General features: G+C 46.4%; 1 protein-coding gene across 9 annotated transcripts in view; it reads right to left on the reverse strand.

The window, feature by feature from the left end:
• DIXDC1 (DIX domain containing 1) overlaps positions 1-22,375 on the reverse strand; it is a 75,946-nt gene extending 53,571 nt beyond the window's left edge. For 3 of the 9 annotated variants that reach the window (XM_084782071.1, XM_084782073.1, XM_084782068.1), the window contains exons 1-2: positions 22,146-22,375; positions 20,424-20,518 (exon numbers count right to left, since the gene is read on the reverse strand). In XM_084782071.1, the coding sequence (XP_084638197.1) occupies positions 20,424-20,483 (60 nt within the window). In that variant the 5' untranslated portion in view covers positions 20,484-20,518; positions 22,146-22,375. Of the gene's footprint in view, positions 1-9,547; positions 9,921-20,423; positions 20,519-22,145 lie in introns of those variants that run through there. The other 6 variants (XM_084782070.1, XM_084782066.1, XM_084782069.1 and 3 more) reach the window with 5 other exon arrangements.
• Between the last annotated feature and the right edge of the window lie 134 nt (positions 22,376-22,509).

A 22,509-nucleotide genomic window follows, 5' to 3' on the forward strand; every position in this document is an offset into this window, starting at 1 on the left:
AGCCTCTTCCAAAAAGCATAGAGCGTTTCATCTGCTGTGGCTGAGATGTCCTGATCTGTTATTGTTAAAACCAAGCAGATGGCAGGGCACAGTGGTGCACACCTGTAATCCCAGCACTCCAGGAGGCAGAGGCAGAGGCAGAGGCAGGAGGATGGCTGTGGAGGCCAGCTGGTCTACAAAGCAAGGCCAGGACAGCCAAGGCTACGAAGAGAAACCCTGTCTCAAAATCAAAAAGAAAAAACAAGCAGGTGAGCCAAGCTGGGCTGGGCTCACATCACAGGCTCTTCTAAGATTAGCATCTTGGTGGGGAAAGAGGGTGTCCTCTCAAGTATGACTCTGCCCTGCAAGTGGGCTTTTCTGAGGCATCAGCAGGCGCTTGGCAGCAAAGGAGCAGGGTCTGTCTTGTCTTTAGGTGAGAAGTGCAGATATCTTCAGGCCACAGGGAAACTTGACCCCCCAGTTCAGAGGGTGATCCCCACCATGTTAGTCGGAAAGGGTGGAGCTCAGATCTGGAAAAGAGCAATCTAACCCTTCGCCTGGGTTGGTTGTCCCTCACAGCTGTGAAACTCAGAACTCTGTTGAGATTCCACTTGGCTGCCTTACACCAGCCTCGTTAGTGGCAGGAACCCAAATGCCAGCTATTAATTAAAAAACACTGGTTTAACTTAAGACTTGCTTGTCCGTCTTTTAAAACAATATGAATCCAAGCATAATACAAAAACAGCCCCAGCATCTTAATGTCTACCTTCCCTTGGGAGGACTTCCGGCAGCCCCTGTCTAGCACTTGGTGCTGCAGAGTGACTTCACTGGCCCACAGGGTCTGCTCCAAATCTCACTCCCTTCACCTTCTCTCTCTCAGCAGATGCTCCTGCCAGGAAGGAATGACTTGGGGGAAACGGGACTAAACTGATTGTCCTCTTCCCACGCCCACTGACCCCCATAGCTCCTCACTCTGGATGGAAGTGGCCCTTTCCTTTCCTTCCAGCCTTGCTGTACCAAGTCTCCCCTTCTTTGATCATTCCCCCTCACTGAGCCCTCCCCCCCCGCCCACCCCTACACCCCACCCCCACCTGTAAATGATCACATTCCCTATCCCATTTTCCTCTCCAGCCAGGACCCTCTCTCCCTCTCTTCTTGCTTTTATTTGCCCACTTCCTGGGGTCTTCCCAGGGCACTGCCATCTAACTTCAGCCTTGCTCTGCTGCAGTGGGACCTGTTCCCCAAACAGTCACCGGCATGGTCTGTTACTCCATCAAATGGCCTTCCCACCCTCAGCTGCCTCTATCCTGAGACTCCCCTTCGCTAGTTTCCCTCCCACGTATTGTTCTGATTCTTCCCATATCTCCTGACATTTCTGACGCTCAGTCCACCATTTCTCCTTTTTAGAAACTGTGCACGTGGTGTGCATGCATGCTTGTGTCTGTGCGTGCTACGGCCTGGATGGAAGCTGGAGTTTGACGTCAAGGGTCTTCCTTGATCACATGCCGCCAAATCTACTGACGTCGACCCTTGGTCTTGCCCCAGCCTGCTCCTGGGAATCCTCATTTCCATCTCTTGGACTGGCCAGCACGCTCACCCAGCTTCTGTGTGGTCCAAGGTTCTGAACTCCTTTCCTTATGCCTGTGTGGTAAGCTGAGACATTTCCCTAGCCTGACACTGGCCCCCCACTCTTTAAAGTCATGATGATTATGAGGATGGTGTTGATGATGATGGTGATGGTGATGATGATGATTTTGATCTGGTGAGGGGTTCAGAGCCCAGATGACTCATTCTCTTTTTTCTTTTCCCCTAAATCTCTCCTCCAATTTACCTACCACCTCTTTGCACCTGGCTTTTACAAGAACTAAAAAGAAAAGATTCATTGTGTATGTGTGTGTATGCCCATGCGTGTGTGCATGCCTCTGTGTGTGCGTGTGCCTTTGTGTGTGTGTGTATGTATGTATGTATGTATGTATGTATGTATGTATGTATGAGAGAGAAGGAGAGACAAGGAGACACACAAAGAGAGACAATGTGTGTGCTTGTGTGTGTATGTGTGTGTGTGTGTAGGAGAGGGAAGGAGAGACAGGGAGACACATAGAGACATATAGAAGGAAACAGAGACACACAAAGAGAGACAGCGAAAGGAAGTGCCCACATCATCCAAAAGAGGTGTCAGATCTCCTGGAACTGGGGCGTGGTGGAACACAGTTGCACTCCCAGAGGTGCTAAGATGATGTGGAGACAGGCAGATCCCCAAAAGCTCCCTGGCCAGCCAGTCTAGGCTATTTGGCAAAGTTCCAGGCCAATAAGGGAACTCAGTTTAAATCACTGGTGAAGGCACTTGAAGGATGACACCTGAGGTTATGCAGTAGCCTGCACACATAGATGTGCACACATATGCGAATGTACACCTGCACCCGCACGAACAACACACAACTCAGGTGTTGTGACAAGCCAGCTGCCTGCTTACTTGTGAGAAGCTGTCTATGGAAGAGGAAAGAAAGACCGTGGAAAAGAGCAGGCACAGAGCTGGGGAGCCTTGCTGCCAGAGTTTTGCTTTTCACGAAATCTGAAATACTTCTGTGGCCCTGCCCTTTCTATGGCTTAATTTTCTAGATTTTCCTAGGATTCTATGAGTCAGTGAACTCCATTTCCTATTTCTTCTTGTTCAAGTTGGGTTTTGGCAATTGCAGGCAGATTTTAACCACAGGGGAGGGGGGGCGGGCAGTTGGCACACCATCCTGCATCCACAACAGGACAGAGCCTGACTTTGTCTTGAGTTTCACTTTTAACTGGTTCTGGAGAAGCTATAAAGATGCCGGTGTCCAGGGCTCACAGCTTAAGGGCACTTGGTGCTAGTACAGAGGACCCTGGTTCCGTTTCCAGCACCTATGTGTTGGCTCACAACCAGCTGTAACTCCAGTTCCAGGGGATCTTATGCCTACTTCTTGTCTCCACTGGCACCAGGCACTTATGTGGTACATATATATACACACACACACACATATATATATATTATATAAAATATATGGCACACATATTATACATGTAGACAAAACATTCATATACATAAAAATAAACAAATCATTTTTAAAAGGATGTCAGTGTAGTGGGTAATTCTGACGATAGCTCTGAGTCAGGCCTCAGAGGAAGGAGAGAGAGCAGAAGGCGGTCTCTGCTATCTAAGACAAGGCCTCAGTCCCCCTCTCCATTAGCTTCCTCCAGGACACTCCACGTGTCTTATAATCTGGGTTCAAACTCCCAATGTAGACAGTTCTATCCCCATTCTTCATCTGGGCCCTTGACCTTGAAAGCCATCTTGCTGCCAAATGTAACTCCCCTCTGTTTTTCTTTAGGCTCGGCCTTTCCTTCCAAACAGTGTCATAAAGTCAGCCTCCACTCGCCGTCCCCCGGGGCTCAAGATCAAAGCCTGCTTCTGCAGAGGATTTGTTTGGTTAGAGCTACAAACGCAGGGGGTAATTTTAGCCATGGAATTCCATGGGACCCACTGTTCCTAGTGTAGAATCATCCAGAGCAGTTTGGCTCTGTGGCTCCCTGCTGGCCGAGGGGAGAGCAGCAAGCTTTTGTGACATGCTAGACACAGTGTGGAAGGAAGCAGAACTGCCCAGAAAGCTTAACAGGGAGACCAGACACCTGCTTAGAACGGAGACCCTCCAGCAGCAAAGGGTGGAAAGACAGGTGTAGGGACTTCCTCAGACACAAAAGGCCAGGTTAAGTTATCATGGGGCTAAATTATGCCAGTAGGGAGAAAATCCCTATGATATTGCATTTCTTTTCTAGTAAATATAGTTAGTTAGTTTTTTTTTTTAATTTGAGACAAGGTTTCTCTGTATAGCCTTGGCTGTACTGGAACTCATTCTGTAGACCAGGCTGGCCTTGAACTCAGAGATCTGCCTGCCTCTGCCTCTGCCTCCTGAGTGCTGGGATTAAGGGTGTGTGCCACCACTGCCCAGTTCTTTTCTAATAGCTCCTTTGGTTCTTTGCTGAGTCAGCATTCTTTGTTCATTGTACTTGCTGGCTAGTTGGATCAAAATTTTAAAAAATCATTAAAATGTCCTCTTCCTCATACGGACAAGGCCATTCACATCAATGTCCAGCTTTATGGCCGAGAGAACACACAGAAAAGGAGAAGAGCGAACATTTTTCAGAATGATATCATTTCATAAACTTAACTTTTCCAATAATTATAAGCTCCATAAAGAGTCCCTGTTCCTTCATGAATGCATGTTACAAGGTAAGCGTTCAGTAAATGCACAAGAATGAATCAGTGCATCTGCAGTCAAGTAATCTGTAGCCTAGGGTGTCTCCTACTTTGGAAATGGAACCTCTGGCCCCCCCTCAGCACTTCTCATACTGGACTGGCCCCTTACTAACTGCAGGTCAGCTTAGGGGCTAATACAGCAATGTAGTCAGAAAAGCATTAGTTTGAGCCTTTGGTCCTCACAGCCCAGATGAGGCCCGGCTCCACAGATGAAGTTTTCACAGTACTCAAATTCTCAGAACTGCCTGGGGGAGTGGCACCTGGCAAACTGTGCCCTATGAAAGCTACACATGGGTCTGCCCATCACGCAGCACCAGGGACACAGAGCTGCCTGAGAGCTTTCAGCCTGGGTGCATCTGTTGAGCTGGCATTGGCGCCAGTGGGAACTAAGCCAGTCAGCCTGGGTGGGTACTGGGGAAATCAGGCTGAGAGGCTGCGTGCTTCCTTCCCTTAAATCTTCAACGGACCTTTAATTCCTACAGCAAAGCACTGAGGGATGGATTCACTGTGGAAATGCCTGAAAGCCTCTTTTTGGCTCAGCGCTGCCACGAGCTACTCCACAGAGAGCATGAGGCACTAAAGAGGGGTGCTCCCAGCGCTAACCTGCCTCTCAGTTCCCATCCTGACTCAGTTTCCCCTTTACAGGATGAGGCCAGACAAAGGTTCACACTCTGTTTCTCAGAGGCTACTAAGCGGATCACTTCCCCGCCCCCTACCCTCACCCTTCCTTTGAAAACAACAAAAACATTCATTCATTCGTTTGTTTGTTTGTTTGTTTAGAGGGGAACTGGGGCTTCCAGGTTTGTTTGATTATTTTGAGGTGGGTGTACACCTGCCATGGTGTGTATGTGGAGGTCAGAAGACAGCTTGCAGGACTCTGTGCCACTTTTCCACCTTGTAGGTTCTACATATAAACTCAGGTCATCACACTTGGTGCCACATGCCTTTCTCTACTGACTGATCACACACACACACACACACACACACACACATACACACACACACACACACACACACACACACACACACACACACACACACACACTTTTTCCAGACACCTTCCACCTCAACCTGCTGAGTACTGGGACTCCAGCAATGTGCTGCTCCCCTCAGACATGCATATGAACCTTAAGGCGGGCTTTCAATACACTCCTTTCCTGCTTGGAGACAGATCTGTCAGTTCACAAGCTTGGACAACTGGCTTCCTGCTGACGAACTCTGTTGTAAGTCAATCCCTTAGCTTTCAGCCTCTCAGCCATTCACGTCATAACTAGGCAGAAGTTCACTCTTTCCCACAAGCAAGATGTCTATATTACCACAAAGTTCCCAAGTATGATGCTGTCTTTATCTTCAGTGGCCTGTGAGCTCCGTTAGGGAACAGACTCTGTTATTTGGCTTCTATTTCCAGAGCCTGGCACAGTGCCTGGTAAACACAGTAATTCAGTGAGCATCTGGTGAGTGACTGCCTGCACGCGAATACCAGCCAACCAACGGGAGGGAAGTCTGGCCTCAGTGAACACAACGGTGTATAAATATTTACTTCTTTTCATGGGTGTATTAATTAAAAGGTATCTATACAATCTCCCACAAACATTACTCTTTTGTGATATTTATGACATTAAGCATCCTATTGAGCCTTTTCCAGTAGGGTTTGTCTCTCCCTATAACGTTTTCTTTTCTTTCTTTCTTTCTTTCTTTCTTTCTGTTTTGTTTGTTTGTTTGTTTGTTTGTTTGTTTGTTTGAGACAGGGTCTCTCTGTGTAGCCTTGGCTGTCTTGGACTCACTTTGTAGACCAGGCTGGCCTCGAACTCACAGAGATCCACTGCCTCTGCCTCCTGTGCTGGGATTAAAGGCATGCACCACCATGCCTGGCCCTATAACATTTTCAATAGCTGTATACATCCAATGAAGGAACAAACAAATGCTTATTGGTTAAACCATATTATAATTGGATGTCTATTAAAACCTTCTAACTCCCAGCCTGGTCTACAAAGCAAGTCCAGGACAGCCAAGGCTACACAGAGAAACCCTGTCTCGAAACACACACTCTATCTCACACACACACACACACACACACACACACACACACACACACACACAGAGCTTTGAGGCAAATGCAGAATGGTGAAGTAAAGAAGTCTAGAAAACCCATCCAAGGTGAGTTATTAATGACAGTAGCCAAACTCTACAGACAACTCGCAGTGAACATTAGCTGTGTCAATACAAGCGATTGCATTAGCATCTCTGACATGAGTCAGCCTGTGACTTCTCTGATGGGCACGCTAGGTGAGCAATGTGCCTGAAGGAGGCTCTGTCACACACAGTTATATTTAGTGACATATGGATTGAGAAGAGACCAGCAGTAAATAGAGGGGAGCCTTGATTCAAAGGGCAGGGCTTCTCTCTGCTGCTGCTGCTGCTGCTGCTGCTGCTGTTGCTGCTGGCTTTCCTTATAATTAACCAATTAGGGCCATATCCCTGCTTCCTGTGGGAGTTTGCCCTGCCGTGGAGAATGAGGTCGCAGCCCCTAACCACACAGACCTATAATAAACCATCTAGGTGATGAAAGATAGCTTCAGATATACTTAGATTATTCCCAAGAGGTGGCTGAATGCATGTGTGTGGTATTCTTAGCCTTAGTAGAAAGAATTTCCCCCAAGGAATTATGTGTATTCTGACACTATCTCTTGTTTTGTTTTGTTTTGTTTTGTTGGTTTTTTGAGACAGGGTCTCTCTGTGTTAGCCTTGGCTGTCCTGGACTCACTTTGTAGACCAGGCTGGCCTCGAACTCACAGCGATCCACCAGCCTCTGCCTCCCGAGTGCTGGGATTACAGGTGTGCGCCACCACGCCCGGCTTCTGACACTATCTCTTAAGTGCCCAGTTAGTCTTATCATATGACTTCAACAGAAAGGGTTGGATATTACTGGGTCTAAAGCAATCATGAGCCTGGAGTAGATCAAGCAACCCCTCCCAACCATATCTCCCTCATGCTGCTATTCAGTGGTATGGTTACATGACAGTACACGTGAGGGGAAATCCAGAAAGCGTATTATGTATGTGAAAGATTTACGTTAATTAAGGGATCATTCACATTTAAACTACTAACATTGATATTTACATTGTTTAGAGGCACAAGATCAAAAGCACAATTTTGGTTTTTCAGAGTTCAAATCTACCAAGGAGAATCTGTACATTAGTGTTCAGAGAGGACAGTTTATGGGCTAGGCAGACAGTTCCAATATCAGAGCTTCAAGGACACAGTGCCAAATTGTTCTTTACAGAGGAATTGATTATAAAGTTGTCTGAGTGTTGGTTTAGGAAGATTCCATTACCACACAGGGGGAAAATACCTTTTCACTCCCCTTTCCCCTTGTTTTGGAAGAACCGAATGCCGGGCAATGTTTATGTACAGACTCGTGGAAATGATAGCCAGGCGGCTTTGTTTTCACGTGGGTCTTTAGACGACGACGATTTAGAAATGAAAAACCAGGGCTTGGCTCTGTGCCAGTTGCCTTCTATTCAGACGAAGGTGGTTCTGACCCCAGAGAGCTGAGGTAAAATAGAAAAGGGGGAGAGGCCACAAGGGGAGTGAAGGAGGTTTGGCCACAACTCGTGACTGAGTGGGATTTACACAAATAAGGACCAGAGATGGCCCAGGGGCAGAGAGTGGGGGAAGGATGGATGAGCGTGCTGGAGGCACTAGAGGAGGTGGCTTCCTGGCTGTTCCGTGGTCACCTCGGCATCTGTAGCCCTTTGTTAGCGATTCCCTTACATGTGTTCAGTCAGGAGTGATGGGAAGCTGAGGAGGGCTGCCATACAGGCAGGATACAAGCTCTGCCCTTTAATGAAGGTTGTGACACCCGTCAGCCAAAGGAAAATTCCAGCCCAGTTGGTCACACTGGCAGAACATTTCCATTGGTTTTTTTTTTCTCTCCCCCCTCTGTGTGTATCAGGAAGAAGGCTGGGGCACAGGGGCCAGAACTGGGGAAGGTTCTAAGGCAGGTCAGAATGTGGGATTTCTTAATTAGAAACAGGGATCAAGGAGGGAGCCTGTCGTGCAGCTGTAGAAAAAAAAAAATCCTACATGGAAATTCATGAGAATGGTTGGTTGCCTCAGGGGGAAAGGTTGGGAAGGGGGTGAGAGCGGTAATGGCACAAAGGCTCTTCCATCTCGCCTGCCATGTTAATATTTAAGGGAATGGGCTGAGGGTGTAGCTCAGAGATACAGCCCCCAGGCATATGCAAGGCCCTAGGCTCAGTCACCAGTGGGCACGGATGGAAGGGTGCTTTTGTATGATCAGACTAAAATCTGATTTTAAAAACACCAGTGCTGTCTTAAAGAGTGGAGGAGCAGAGCAGTGGGAGAGCCCTTGTGTATCATGCTGAAGGCCCCCCCCCCCCACCACCACAGGAAATCCTAAATTTAAGAAATCCATAGAGAAGGGAGAGGTGGACCCTGGGAAAAGAAGGCAGGAAGCCATGACCAATAGCTTATTCCTTCAGGACTGGTGGGCTAAGGCAACCAAAAGCATGAGTGAGAAGCAGGGGCAAATAGTAATGTTTCAAACAAGAATAGGCTGGGACACAAAAGAATGAAATGGAAGAGGTTAACAAAATTCTAAGAGAAACTTTGAGTCCACCCTGGCCCCCCTTTCCTGTCAGATTGAGGCTCCCCACTGCAGATCTCACAGAACGGAGCACATACTAGCTCCTGAAACTGGGCCCGTGGCCCAGGCTGCTCTTCTCAGCCAACCTTGTCCTCAGTGGTGGAGAAATTTAATGCGCAGGATTCAGGAGATTCGCACGTGGAAAGGGCTCCTCATGTGGACCACCCACAGTCTCCTGCCCTCAAACTTTCTACCAATGCCACGCACCCCTCCGGTGACTCATCCGCGTAGTTCCTGAAATAGAGCTATGCTGTCTCTGTTCAGGGCTTCCCTGGAGGATGTCCCTGGAGAGTTCCTGAGAGGCGTGTGGACCACCTCCCCTGCAAGGAGATGCCTTCTGAGTCCGTTGGTCCTGATGGGCCTCCGCGCTCAGGAAGGTAATCTTCCAGCTGAGAGGAAGGCCCACCGCCCTTCTGGTGTCCTCGGGTTCTGCATCTGCACCACACCTACCACCGTAGCTATTGCCACCCGGGCTCTCCAACTGGGCTCCCGCAAGGATGCAGCCCCAATCCCTCCCACCCCCGCTGCTCCGCCGCCCCAAGGATCCCCTTCCGGAGATTAGGCGGGAGGCGCTAGGTGACGGGGAGCTGGGGGTGGGAGGAGCAGACAGTTACCTCATTGAAGCCCTCTTGCAAGACGTCCAGTATGTTCCCGCGGGTCAAGCAGGCAAGCATTGTTCCTGCCGTGGGGCTCCCCGGCTAGGGTTGCGCCGCTGCCGCTGCCTCCTCGCTCTGCACACAAAGGCGATCGGCTCAGCTCCCTAGGATCTCTCCTGAGTCCCGCATGCCACTTACTGGAAACCTAGACCCGAGCCAAACTAGCGGCTTGCACTGGGCATGCTCGAGCGCGGGCCGCAGCCGGAGGGGCCCGGCGCTGTACTGGTTCCTATAGAAACAGCAGGGCGCGCACAGCGCAGAGGCAAGAGGGGCTGGCGGGCAGCCCCGGGCGGCCGGTGTGTGCGGGGAAGCCGAGGGGCGCACGCGCGCTCTGGACTGGTGTTCCCTGCAAGCACTCACACACGCGTGCACGCACGCACGCACACGCACACACACACACACACACACGCGCGCGCGCGCGCTGACACAAACGGGCTTGCCAGCGTAAGCATATGCTTGCAATCACTACACTGCAGGTTTGGAGGCGGGCGTTCCCGCGCGTGAGCACGCACACACGCACACAGCGCGTGTACACACACACACACACACACACGTATTCACTCTGCTCACTTTAGGCTACAAGCACCTCACCGCAAGGTGGGTGGGAAAAGGAGTGAGTCACAGGATTCCCCCACCCCACCTCACCCCCATTCTTCAGATTTACAGCAACCTTTTTCCACACTGGGTTGGAGGGTGAGGCAACCAGCAACCTTTTCCCACACAGGGCTGGAGAGTGAGGCAACTTAAATAAGAGGAAGTATAAGGACAAGAAATAACAACAAAAAGAGGAGTCAGAGGAGAGAGGCTAGGAGTGGAGTTCTTTAAGTATTAGAATGTAAGTAATTGAACAGCGCTAAACAAATCATACCATCATAAAAGAAACATCCAAGAGGCACCAAGGATGACCAAGGCTTTACTACATGCATCTCTTCTCTCATTTCAAAATAATGGCTAAGTGGGGAGGATGGGCAAGATGGCTCAGGGAATAAAGGCTCTTACAGATGCTTGCACCTGTGTTCAACCCATGAACCCTGTAAAGGTGGAAAGGGAGAACTCACTCCTCTCTGGTACAGGCAAACACTATGCTCACACACACAGTGATTAATTAATTAATTTTAATAATAAAATAACTGCTAAGAGCCAGAATGCTGGTGTACACCTATGATCCTTTACTGAGTGCTAGAGGCAGGAGGGTCAGGAGCCATCCTTGGCTGCATAGCCAGTTTCTGGCTAGCCTAGGCTACCTGCAATCCTTTCAAAAAGAAAATATGCATATATAGTGGCATATATATTGTGTGTATATATATATATATATATATATATCGTATATTGTATATATACACACACATACACACCAGACCTCGCACTATAGAGGCAGAGGCAGGTGAATCTGTGAATCCAAAGCTATCCTGGTCTACATAGCAAGAACCAGGTCAGCTACTAATATATAGTGAGACCTGGTGGTGGGGGTGGGGGAGGGGGAAAAGAGGCAGGGAGGCAAAGCAAAGCATATTTTAATGGGTTTTTAAATAAAACACTAAAAATGACCTGGTATGTTGACAGGTAAAAGCACCCTTGGGTGTAACAGGACTTCTCCCTTCTGTGGCCTGACTGAGGTCACTGCTTTGATGTTTATTTTAAGAACATTAGTCATTCGAATGTTTGGAGCAACTGATTTTAGAGAGAAAGAAAGGAAGAAAGAAAGTTGAGAGAATGCCCACTTTACATTTCATCTTGTGATCCTACAGAGAAAGGAGAATTAAGAATGTTAAGACCCAGAGAAGGTCAGAGCCTTGCCCAAGGACACATCTGTTCCCAAGTCAATAATCAAGGAATCACAAACCATTCCCAGCAATCCTGGATTCCCCTCAAGCCCCATTGGACGTCAGCAGGAAAGGTCAGTAATGAGCCTATTGAATCTTACTTAACCTAATGACCTCCTCCTTGGGCCACTAGAGAGAGAATAAGAAAATCCTTCCTGGGCAGCCTGACTGGATAACCAAAGCTGCCCTTGAACACAAAGTTCTTCTGGGAAAAATGTGTGTCTCTGACCACAAGAAGCAGGAAGCAGACTGACAGCCTGCGTTGAGTCGGTTGCCTGACTAAGTCCTGACTCTGACTGGAGCAAGGGGAGGGGAAAAGCTGAAACACCGAGGTAAACTGATCCTGAGCAGTCGGCAAGTCAGAAGACCTCTCTGTCCTTCACGGCGCAGATGGGGAGTTTCCCTGACAAGACTCCTTACTACTCTCTCAGCTCTTGGCGGAATACCACTAGGAGACCCCTGACGTCCGTTTAAAGCAACAGGGCCCTCTATGATCAGAAGCATAGACCTCCCAACTGTATAGCTCTCCATGCAGCATGTCTATATACCAATGATGCGAAACCGAAGCATCCAGTTGATGCGTCACTTGGGCATCAGAGGGAGGCACGCAGATCATCATCAATGCCAAGGGATCACTGTTTCTCAAAAACCAGGCTTCGATGAGAGCAGTACCTGTGAGCTCAGTGATTTGGAGGAAAGAGTTACTAAGCAACCAATTTGCTTATCGTTTTGGTCTTTTGAGGCAGGGCCTCGCGTAGCCCTGGCCGGTCTCCCTAATAAGCCAAAGATGGCCTTCAACTCCTAATCCTCCTGTTTCTGTCTCCCAAGTGCCGGGATTACAGGCATGTGCCACCACACTCAGATATAACTGACTAAAAAAAAAAAAGTGTATCCGTGTGTCTGTGCCGTGTGTGTGAAGGTCCCCATAGAGATGAAACACCAGAAGAGGGTGCTGAGTACCCTGGAGCTATTGAGAGCAACCCAATGTGGGTGATGGGAACCAAACTGGGGTCCTTCGGAAGAGCAGCGGATGCTCTTAACCACTATGCCATCTCTCTGGTCCCCATGCTGGATTTTAAATCTCTAAAATAAAGGTTTTATTTGGTCCAGCTACTTACTTCATATAAGACAGAACCAACACTAAGAGAGATGCTTACAGTTTCTCAGTAAATCAATAGAGAGGGGCTGAGGTCTAAACAAAGGCCTTTGGGGCCTGGGCTTGTGTCTCTTGCAGTAGCCCTTCATGCTCTGCTGGAGAGAATCATGGTGACTTATTTTAAGGCACATGCCAAAAAATAGTACAAGTCCTGAAAACTTAGAGAAGTGGGGTCTATAAGATGGAAATATCTTTTTTTAAATTTTTTTTTTATGGTTTTTTGAGACAGAGTTTCAGAGCTCTGGCTGTCCTGGACTCACTTTGTGGACCAGGCTGGCCTCAAACTCACATAGATCCACCTGCCTCTGCCTCCAGAGTGCTGGGATTAAAGGTATGTGCTACCATGCCTGGCTTTATATTCTATATTCTATATGCTGCTTAAACCTGTGGCTACTAGCCAAATGTGGCTATTGAACACTTGAAATATAGCTAAATCAGTCAGGTATGGTGGCATATACCTTTCATCCCAGCACTCTGGGAGGGAGAGGCAGGCAGATCGCTGTGAGTTTGAGGCCAGCCTGGTCTATAAGTTGAGTTGAGGACAGCCAAGGCTACACAGAGAAACCCTGTCTCGAAAAACAAACAAACAAAGCTAAGGCAATTGCCTTATGATGCTATTTAATTTTGATTCATTTAAATATAGATGATATAATTTCAAAATATTCTGTTCCACTGTCCTATAGACTATTGAGATGTGTCTTCAAACTATCCTAGATCAAATACAGCGTCTCTCTCATGATTGGAAAAAGCACAAAATCCTATTGGGCCATATAATGTAAAATTGCCCTGAAGATATGTTTATCATATCCGGTAAAGAACCGCATTTAGCTCTAAGGAACACGAACATATTCTATCCCAGGTTCTCGACCCCATGCTGTTGTGATACAGGTAGAAGAGCTGGGACAGTAAGTGGGTTAGAAGAAACAACTACGGAAATAGTCAGTATGATGTACTGCCCATATATGGGAATAACCGCAAAGCACTCTGGGAGCTACAAAGCCTTTCACTGCTGCAGGCCTGGGAAGGACTGTGTTATGGAAGTTTTGGTTTATGTGTAAACATGTTTTTGTTTTCATCCCAGGTGTGGGATATGGGGGCTGTTCCAGTTTGTCCACAGCTGATAATTGTCTCCTGAGAGGGCACGTGATGTTCGTCAGCTGTGAACTACCTTGTGGGGGGGGGGGCATGGTCTTTGTCAGTGAGGATAAAAGCCAGACCCAGAGAGGGAGGGAGGCAGAGAAAGACACACACAGAGAGAGAGACAGAGACACACTGGGGGCTTCAAAAAAGAAGGCCACTGGTGCTCCCCCTGCTGCTCCTGGTTGCTGTTGATGCAGTGTGACAAGAAGAAGTCAGAGATATCTTGAAACAAGGATTGGACTTGCCCCCAAGGAACCCAACAACCCTAAGCAGCAGAAAGCAGCTAAGGACAGCTATGCCTCCTGTCTCCTTAACCTTCTTTCCCTCATACCAGATGTTGGGGTGGTGGAAGAGATTGGGGTGGAGAAGGGAGAAAGAGATTGAAGGAACCCAAAATAAACTAGTTGGTTCAAAGTACGCCGACAGGACTGACTGCAGCCAACTGCTTGTCACAGGCTTCTGTTCTGCCTCCTCAGTCCTGCGCCATCTTAGCAGCCATGGCAGCTACTTCCTCCACAAACTAAACGCCACTCAAGTGTCTAATGGAATAGCAAAATTGATTTCATTTTACTATGTTCCAAGTCCTATACGAAGCATCAATAATATGCACATACTTGATGGTCCCGGTTACAATGAACAGTTGCTATTTACATATGAGAAGAGATTGGAGGATAAACAGTTTGCTCCTGACCTAATTCCTAAGTGGTGAAGCCAGGAACTGAACCTATGGCTTCGCGTGCCAGGCAAGTGCTCTGGCACCGGGGCACAGCTCAGCTCAGGACAGTGCTTTTCTATGGTGCTTACATCATAGAAGATGCTAACCAAATGTTCTTAGATGAATGAATGAACCATTAGCAAATGCATTCAAACCATCTATTAATAAATATAATAACATGTTTCCATAATTAACACTTTAAGCCTTAAACAAAGCTGTCATTTGGTGAAAATGCTGCCTGTGACTTCCCTCTGTGTAAAACTAAAATGTGTGAGATTCACACGTATGAAAAATTTAACACAGTCACTACAGGCTGTCATGATAAAAAGAAACAGAAAGGCAGCTTAAATAAACCAATAATTAAAAGTATCAATGAAACAATCAATGACCTTCTGAAATTCCTTTTTCTTTCTTTTCTTTCTTTCTTTCTTTCTTTCTTTCTTTTTTCTTTCTTTTTTTTTTTTTTTGGTTTTTAGAATTAGGGTTTCTCTGTGTAGCCTTGGCTGTCCTGGACTTGCTTTGTAGACCAGGCTGGCCTCCTGCCTTTGCCTCCCCAGTGCTGGGATTACAGGCGTGTGCCACCATGCGCGGCTGAAATAATTCCTTAATCTTCCTATTGTTTTCTCATATTATAGCATCTGGGTTCTGTAAGGGCCACATGTTTACTACTACTTTTATGTTTACATTGGGGGGGGGTTATACCCAACAGGCAAGATGGTAAACATGTCCTAGCTTGTAAACGATGCATTTATTTACTGATATGTGTATTTCTTTATTACAGTGCTGGGGTTGAAGCCAGGCCTCATGCATGCTGGGTAAACACTCCATCTCTGTGTGCCGCATGCCTAAACTGCTCTTTTGTCTCCTGGCTCTTCCACTGTCGGTCTATATTCACCATCATCATGACTCTCAGCCAAGCATTCATCTTGCTGCCCCAGCGCCCGTTGTCAGGGCACACTTCCTTCCTGTGGCACATCAGATGGAAATTCTTTGTGTCTGGCTCTGAAGGCCTCCCGGGGGATCACCTCAGTTCAGGCGAGAAGGCTCCTAGACTCCCAAGGCATGTTTTCTCCTGAGTTTTCACGTTGACCCTCTGGTTTAAGTGTGCCACACCCTCCTGCTGCCCACAGCAATAGCATGCCTCCTGCAAGCTTTGCTTTCTTCATGAAACTTCTTTGGCCACACTTTTGGGAGTTTTGTTTTTTTGTTTGTTTGTTTGTTTTGTACTGTTTTGGGGTAGGGTTTTTTTGCATTTTTTTTCTTCCTTTTATTGTTGAAATGCAGGACTTTCTGTATGCTAACTGAGCACTCTGTCGCTGAGGTCTGTGCCTCTTCTGGCTGCTCTTGTTTTTAATCTGTTTTACTCATCTCTACATGCCTATGGCTCCTGCTCTTCCTTCATATCCCTGCTCACATGTTCCTTTAGACCCTGGTCCTTCTCTTACTACTCTATTTAAACAGTGATCCTCCCTCACACCCACACTCCTGGGCGTCTCGGCCTGATTTGTTTTTATTTTTCCCAATAGTCTTCATCATCACCTGGGAGGTTCTGTATTTACTTGTTTTTTTCTGGGGAGGGGGGAGGGGTGGCACATATATGGGGGGGGCACTTGTATGCATGTGTACTCACACAAGTAGAAGCCAGAGGTCACCCATCCGCCCTGTTTTTTGAGACAAGGTAATTTCACTGGTACTTGGGGCTCACCAAATTAGGCTGGGCTGGTTAAGCTGCCAGCTCCTCTGCCTCCTCAGGACTGTGGTTATAAGGGGACACCACTACACTGGCATCTTTACATGGGCTCTGTGATCAAACTCAGCTCCTTCTGTTTGCAGAGGGGATATTTTACTGAGCTAGCTCCCCAGCCCTTTTTTTCCCCCTTGAAGGATAACTTCAAACTAGCTATCCGTCTGCTTTAGGCTCCCAGGTGCTGCAATCGTAGGCATGCACACACCTCGATTAGTATTCATTTACCATTAGCTTCTCCCTGTTCATAAATTTTAGAATTTTGTATGTTTTGTTACTGGTTTATCCCAGAAATAGGAATATTTATTGTCTGGATAAATACAAAACTGGCTGAATTCTTTAATAATTCTTCTTTTTTTTTTAAATGAAAATATCAATGGGGCTGGATGGATCCCTTGATGATTTAAAGCACTTGCTACTTCTTTTTTTATTTTTCAAGACAAGGTGTCACTGTGTAGCCTTGGCTTTCCTGGACTCACTTTGTAGACCAGGCTGGCCTCGAACTCACAGATCCGCCTGCCTCTGCTTCCCCAAGTGCTGGGACTAAAGGTGTGCGCCACCACACCTGGCTGCACTTGTTACTCTTGCAAAACACCTAGGTTAGATTCCCAGTGCCCACGTGTCGACTCACAGTCATTCTCATAAGTCCAGCTCCAAGGGCTCGCACATCCCTTCTGCTTCCATGAACACCAAGCACATATATACAGATGAAAAAAAAAATATATATATATATATATATATATATAATAAACCTTAAAAAGACTCAAAGATCAAACCAGGCACAGTAACACATACCCGTAATCTTAGCATGGGAGGTGGCTGAAGGAGGATCCAAAATTTAATGTGATCTCTGGCTATATGGTGAGTTCAAGGACAGCCTGGGCTATGTAAGACCCTGTCTCAAAAAAAAGCAAAAGATAAAATAAAACTCAAAGATCTAAGCCAGTCCTGCTAGTGCTGCTCCTCAGGAAGCTGAGGCAAGAGGTTCACATACTCAAGATCTCTGTGGGCTACAGAGAGAGTTCATGGTCAGCCTGGCAACTTCATAAGACAATGCTTCAAAATAAGCAGTATTTTAAAAGAGCTACCAATGTAGCTGAGTGGTAATGTGTTTGCTTGACATGTATGAGAACCTAAGTTCGATTCCTAGCACTGGAAAAACAAACAAAACACCAGATAAATTAAATCCAAGGGCCGAGCGCCTCCAGTACTCTAACACTCAGCTCCTAATCACAGGCAATGTGAGGCTATGGCTCTTTCTTTGTCTCCTACTGTATTCGCAAGACAAATAAAACTTATGGTATCCTCCTGTATTTTCTTTTCGTTAAACATGTGTTGCATCCCTATTATGTTTAGGTGCCAGGATCTATTCTTTTAGCACAAAGAATAGTAGAAGGAAAGATCTACTTATATATACCCACATCATAGACAGTGACAAGATACAGGGTTGGAGGAAAGAAAGACAAATGGAGAACTCAACATTAGATGAGGGGACAGAGCGTACCGGGTGGATGTGACAGCCAGGAATGGGCAGAAGGAAAAACAAGACAGAGCAGTGAGAGACTGGGGTAGACTGTTGCCAAAGTAACCATCAAACGACAAAGCTTAATATAAACCAAGCCAAAGTAGATTCGCCAAAACAGATGATTTGCAAATGTATTCTACACATTTTTTTTTCCTAAATCACATGTCAGGTTGTCTGCCAACCATCCCGAGGTTCAGACCAAGAGAGCGACATCTGGTGGATGTTTTGGAAGTGACTGGAGTCTCTACTAGGAAAACAGTGCTCCCATGCACTGCCAATAATCACCACTGGCCTCACCATTGCTAATTACACTAAATACACCAATCTTTCATTAGGGCTCAGGGTCCTCACATCTTGGTATCCATATTCTGACATTTGGCTGCCCTCTGAAGGATGCGCTCAAAACCTGAAATCACGATTCTTCCTTTACAGGTTACTTATTCTGTAAAATGCTCGTATCTTGATATATAGAACCAACTTGCTTTTTATTGAAACAACAAACACTACTTTCGCATTGAAAAATAACCCAATTTGTGTTTTTCCTCCAAGGAAGTGGCTGTGAATGCTAGGCTTTCCTTCCAACCCCATTGACCATTAGTGCAGTAAGAATTAGACATGACTAGTCACTGAATACATTGCCATGTTGATCCACTTAGAAGAGATTTTAATTTTTTTCCCTTGTAGCGAGGGGTTCTATACTCTGAAAATGCTTCAGTTTTTATTCTGTTTGAAACCAAATCTGGTCTGGAGAGACAGCTCAAAGGTTAAGAGTGCTGCCAGTGTGAGGAATCAGAATTCCATTCATTTCCAACACCCACTCACAGGCACACACACACACACACACACACACGCGCACACACACACATAAGTAAAAAAAAAGAAAAATAAAGTTCTTGATTAAAATTATATCAAGTAATTCTATATAATGTCATTCAATATATTATGTTTTTTAAGATAGGGTTTCTCTGTGTAGACCAGGCTGGCTCGAAACTCAGAGATCCACCTGCCTCTGCCTCCCAAGTGCTGGAATTAAAGGCGTGTGCTACCACCACCCAGCATATAATTCAATATGTAAATTGTATTGTTACATATAATAAAGTATGGTTTTAAGGGAAAAATAAAGTACTAATCCCTGATTTAAAAAATAAAGTCTTATCATTTTAAGTAGTCTCTTTTTGTTTTGTTGTTGTTGTTTGGTTGGTTGGTTTGGTTTTTCAAGGTAGAGTTTCTCTGTGTAACAGCCCTAGCTGTCCTGGAACTCACTCTGTAGACCAGGATGGCCTCGAACTCATAGAGATCCACCTGCCTCTGCCTCAGACTGCTGGTATTAAAAGCCCACCACACTCAGCTTTCTAAGTAGTCTTAAATTGCTTATTTTCTTTTTTATATACATGAATGCTTTGCCTGAATGTGTCTATTCACTATGTGTTCCTGGTCCCCACAGAAGTCAGAAGAGGGTATCAGATCCCTTGGAACTGGACTTAAAGGCAGCTGTGAGTGCTGGGAATCAAACCCAGGTCCTGTGCAAAAGTAGCCAGTGCATTTTAACTGCTGAGCCATCTCTCCGGCCCACAAGTTGTTTATTTTCCATTTGAATGGAGGAGAGACTTAAGAGTCCAGTGAAAAGGGACTGGTCAGTGGTCAGATGATCATAGAAAATCTGGGCACAGTAGTGCATCCTTGTAACTCCAGATCTCCAAAGGGTAAGGCAGGAGGAGAAGCGCCTCACTGTGAGCTACACAGTGATTTTAATGTCAGACTAGGACACATAGCAAAAGTCTGCCTCAAAAAGCCAATCAAGCTGGGGCTGGAGCGATGGCTCAGCAGTTCAGAGCACTGGCTGCTCTTCAGGAGGACCCAGGGTCAATTCTCAGCACCCACATGCCAGCTCCCAACTGTCTGGAACTTCAGTTCTGAGGGATTGAACACCCTCCTCTAGCCTCTGCCAGCACCAGGCATGAGGTGCACAGACATACATAGAGGCAAAACACCCATACACATAAAATAAAAGAATGATAAAGCTAAAAGACAAATATCCATATCACAGAGTTAACAATATTAAAGTTTGCATATAATCGGATCTCATGGAAAAACATTTTCATAGATGAAAAGACTAGAAAAATATTGCCTAGAATATTCACGGCTTGCTTCTGGATGGGAGACTTATGGGTTAGTTTGTTTCGTTCTGCTTTGGGGCTTTTTTTGGGGTGGGTGTTTTTGTTTTTGTTTTTGTTTGGTTTAGTTTAGTTGGTTTGTTGTTTTTCAAAAAAGGTTTTTCTGTTTAGTCCTGGCTATCCTGGAACTTACTCTGTAAGACTAGGCTGGCTTCAAACTTGTACATCCACTTGCTCTGCCTCCCAAGTGCTGGAATTAAGGCATGCATCACCATTGCCTGGCTAGTTTTTTTTATTTTCTAATCATAATCTGCAGTGTTTTTCAAATGCTCTGTAATTAACATTACTTTTGAACAAACTTTACTGAGATCTTTTAAGTAATGCGTGCATCCTTACCAGAGTTTTCCAACCTCTGCCTGGTCTTATTCATTCCAGGGGAGAAAAGTAATGAATTGATGCTCAAGTGAGCTAGAATTTCCAAAAGGAGAAAGAGCAAGAAAGGAAGGCAATATCTTGTTTTAGGTTCTACGTCCTGGCGTCACAATCTCCCAGGCATAAGACAGCACTGAGATTCCTGTAAGACCACCACACTCTGACAGCAATACTCCAGAACTTACTGAGGGCGCTCCAGGCACGGAGGAGGAGTTACAGGCTCGCATAACCACTTGAGTCCCCATCTTCGGATTCCCTAGAAGAACCAACTCACGGCCACCTTAGGATAGGAGAAGGAGATACATACATGAAAATGCATAGGAGGAGAAGAAACTCCAAAAGTTAAATTAACCTAGGAGGAGTCAGGTCACTCCCTTTAATCTATCAATTTAAGTCATCTTGAAATTTCAGACTTAGGACCCTGGTAAGCAGCTAAGATATTGTAATTGCAACATGGTCTCAGCTGCATTTTCCTTTATTTGTGTATCTGTGTATGTATGTGGGGTGTGTGTGTGTGTGTGTGTGTGTGTGTGTGTGTGTGTGTGTGTGTAGGTGGTGACTGAAGAGGCCAGAAGAGGGATGGGTCTCCTGGAGTTGAAGTTACTGAGGTTGTGAGCCGCTGGACTTGGCAGAGGAAAACCAAACTCAGGTCCTCCAAAAGAGCAGTAGCCACTCTTGGCAGCTGAGCCATCTCTCTAGTTCTCCAGGGACAATTTAAAACAATTTTAACTTATGTTTCCACATAAATAAGAAGGATGCTTTCTTAGCTCCCCCAATCTTTTCCACACTTGTCAAAAACAAACAAACAAAAACAAAAACAACTTATGGGATATATTCGGATAGCCAGAAGAAATACCAGATGATCTGCCCCTGGCCCACATTTAATTCTTCAAAACCTTCTTAAAACTTATCTTTATTTTTACTCTGAGGAACTTTTAAACCCCACAAGAAGCATCTACATTGAAATAGGGGGTGGGAGGTTGAGAAAGAGTCCCATGTAACCCAAGCTGGCCTCCAATTTTCTGTGTAATAGAGAATGACTTTGAACTCCTCATCTTGTCTGGGCTTTCCAAGTGGTAGGATCACAGGTCCACATGCCAGACGTGGTTCAGCATTTATAATTCCAAGGCAGAATTCGCCTACAGAATTTTATGTTTACCTAGTGGTGCCTACAGCATTTTATTTGACCTTCATAGTTAAGAACTCTTGAAAAGGGTTATATTGTTTACCCCTAACTAACACATAGAAAATAAGCAATGAGCTCCGCCCGGCGGCACACTCCTTTAATTCTAGGACTCAGAGGGGGCAGAGGCAGGTGGATCTCTGTACGTTCAAGGCCAGCCTGGTCTACAAGGCGAGTTGAGGACAGCCAAGGCTACATTGCGAAATCCTGTCTCAAAAAACCAAATGAAGAAAGAGAGAAAGAAAGCATGGGATGGAATTGTTCAGATGAGGGCAGTCGTCCAGCCCCGCTGTTCTGAACCCACATGCACTAACTGGGTCAGTGTGAGAGAAAAAAGCCTAGTAATTGTAACGGTGGTGATGGTGAAGACTGAATTTTATGTGCTACTACAACCGTTATAAATTTGCATTGATTCTAAAGTTGATACTACTAACCCTAACGTGTGTGTGTGTGTGTGTGTGTGTGTGTGTGTGTGTGTGTGTTGCATCCTCAGGAACCATCTTCGTCACAGACCAACAGGGAAATACTTTGAGTTAAGAAAGGGAAATGAGTTACAACTCATCTCCAAGCTCTAAAGTCTAAAGCGGGAACTGCACACTAAGACTCTGCTCACAGAAACGGCTCAGACTTCAAAACTTCTCTGCTACATGTCCCTACTTTCGATCTGGATGCTCAACGGGAGGTAGTACTATTTCTCAGCTACTCACCGCTTTTCCGCACCTACCTCATAAATTACCGACACGCCTGTTTGGTTCAGCATCTTCCGGGTTGGCCCGCTGAGCGACAGAGCTGCGCGTTCCTGCTGCCATGGCGACACGGAAGGTTGCGTGGGTCGGGCCTGAGTTCTCGGGACAAGAGCCAGCCAGTGCTAGCCTTGGTGTGGTGCTAACCTTCCAGGCCCCGCCTCCAGCCGACCAACAACCCGCCCTCACCACTCCTTGACCCGCCTTCTAGCGTCGGGACCACGAACCCTGCCAGCCTCCCCGCCAAACCACGCCTCTTCACGTTCCCACCCTCTCATATGGTCCCGCCCACCACCCGCCTTCAGCCAATCGGCGCTTGTCCTCTGTTCAACCCGCATTCCAACC

The sequence above is a fragment of the Acomys minous genome, assembly GCF_964271855.1.
Source record: "Acomys minous genome assembly, chromosome: 5".
In the NCBI taxonomy this organism is placed as follows: Eukaryota; Metazoa; Chordata; class Mammalia; order Rodentia; family Muridae; genus Acomys; species Acomys minous.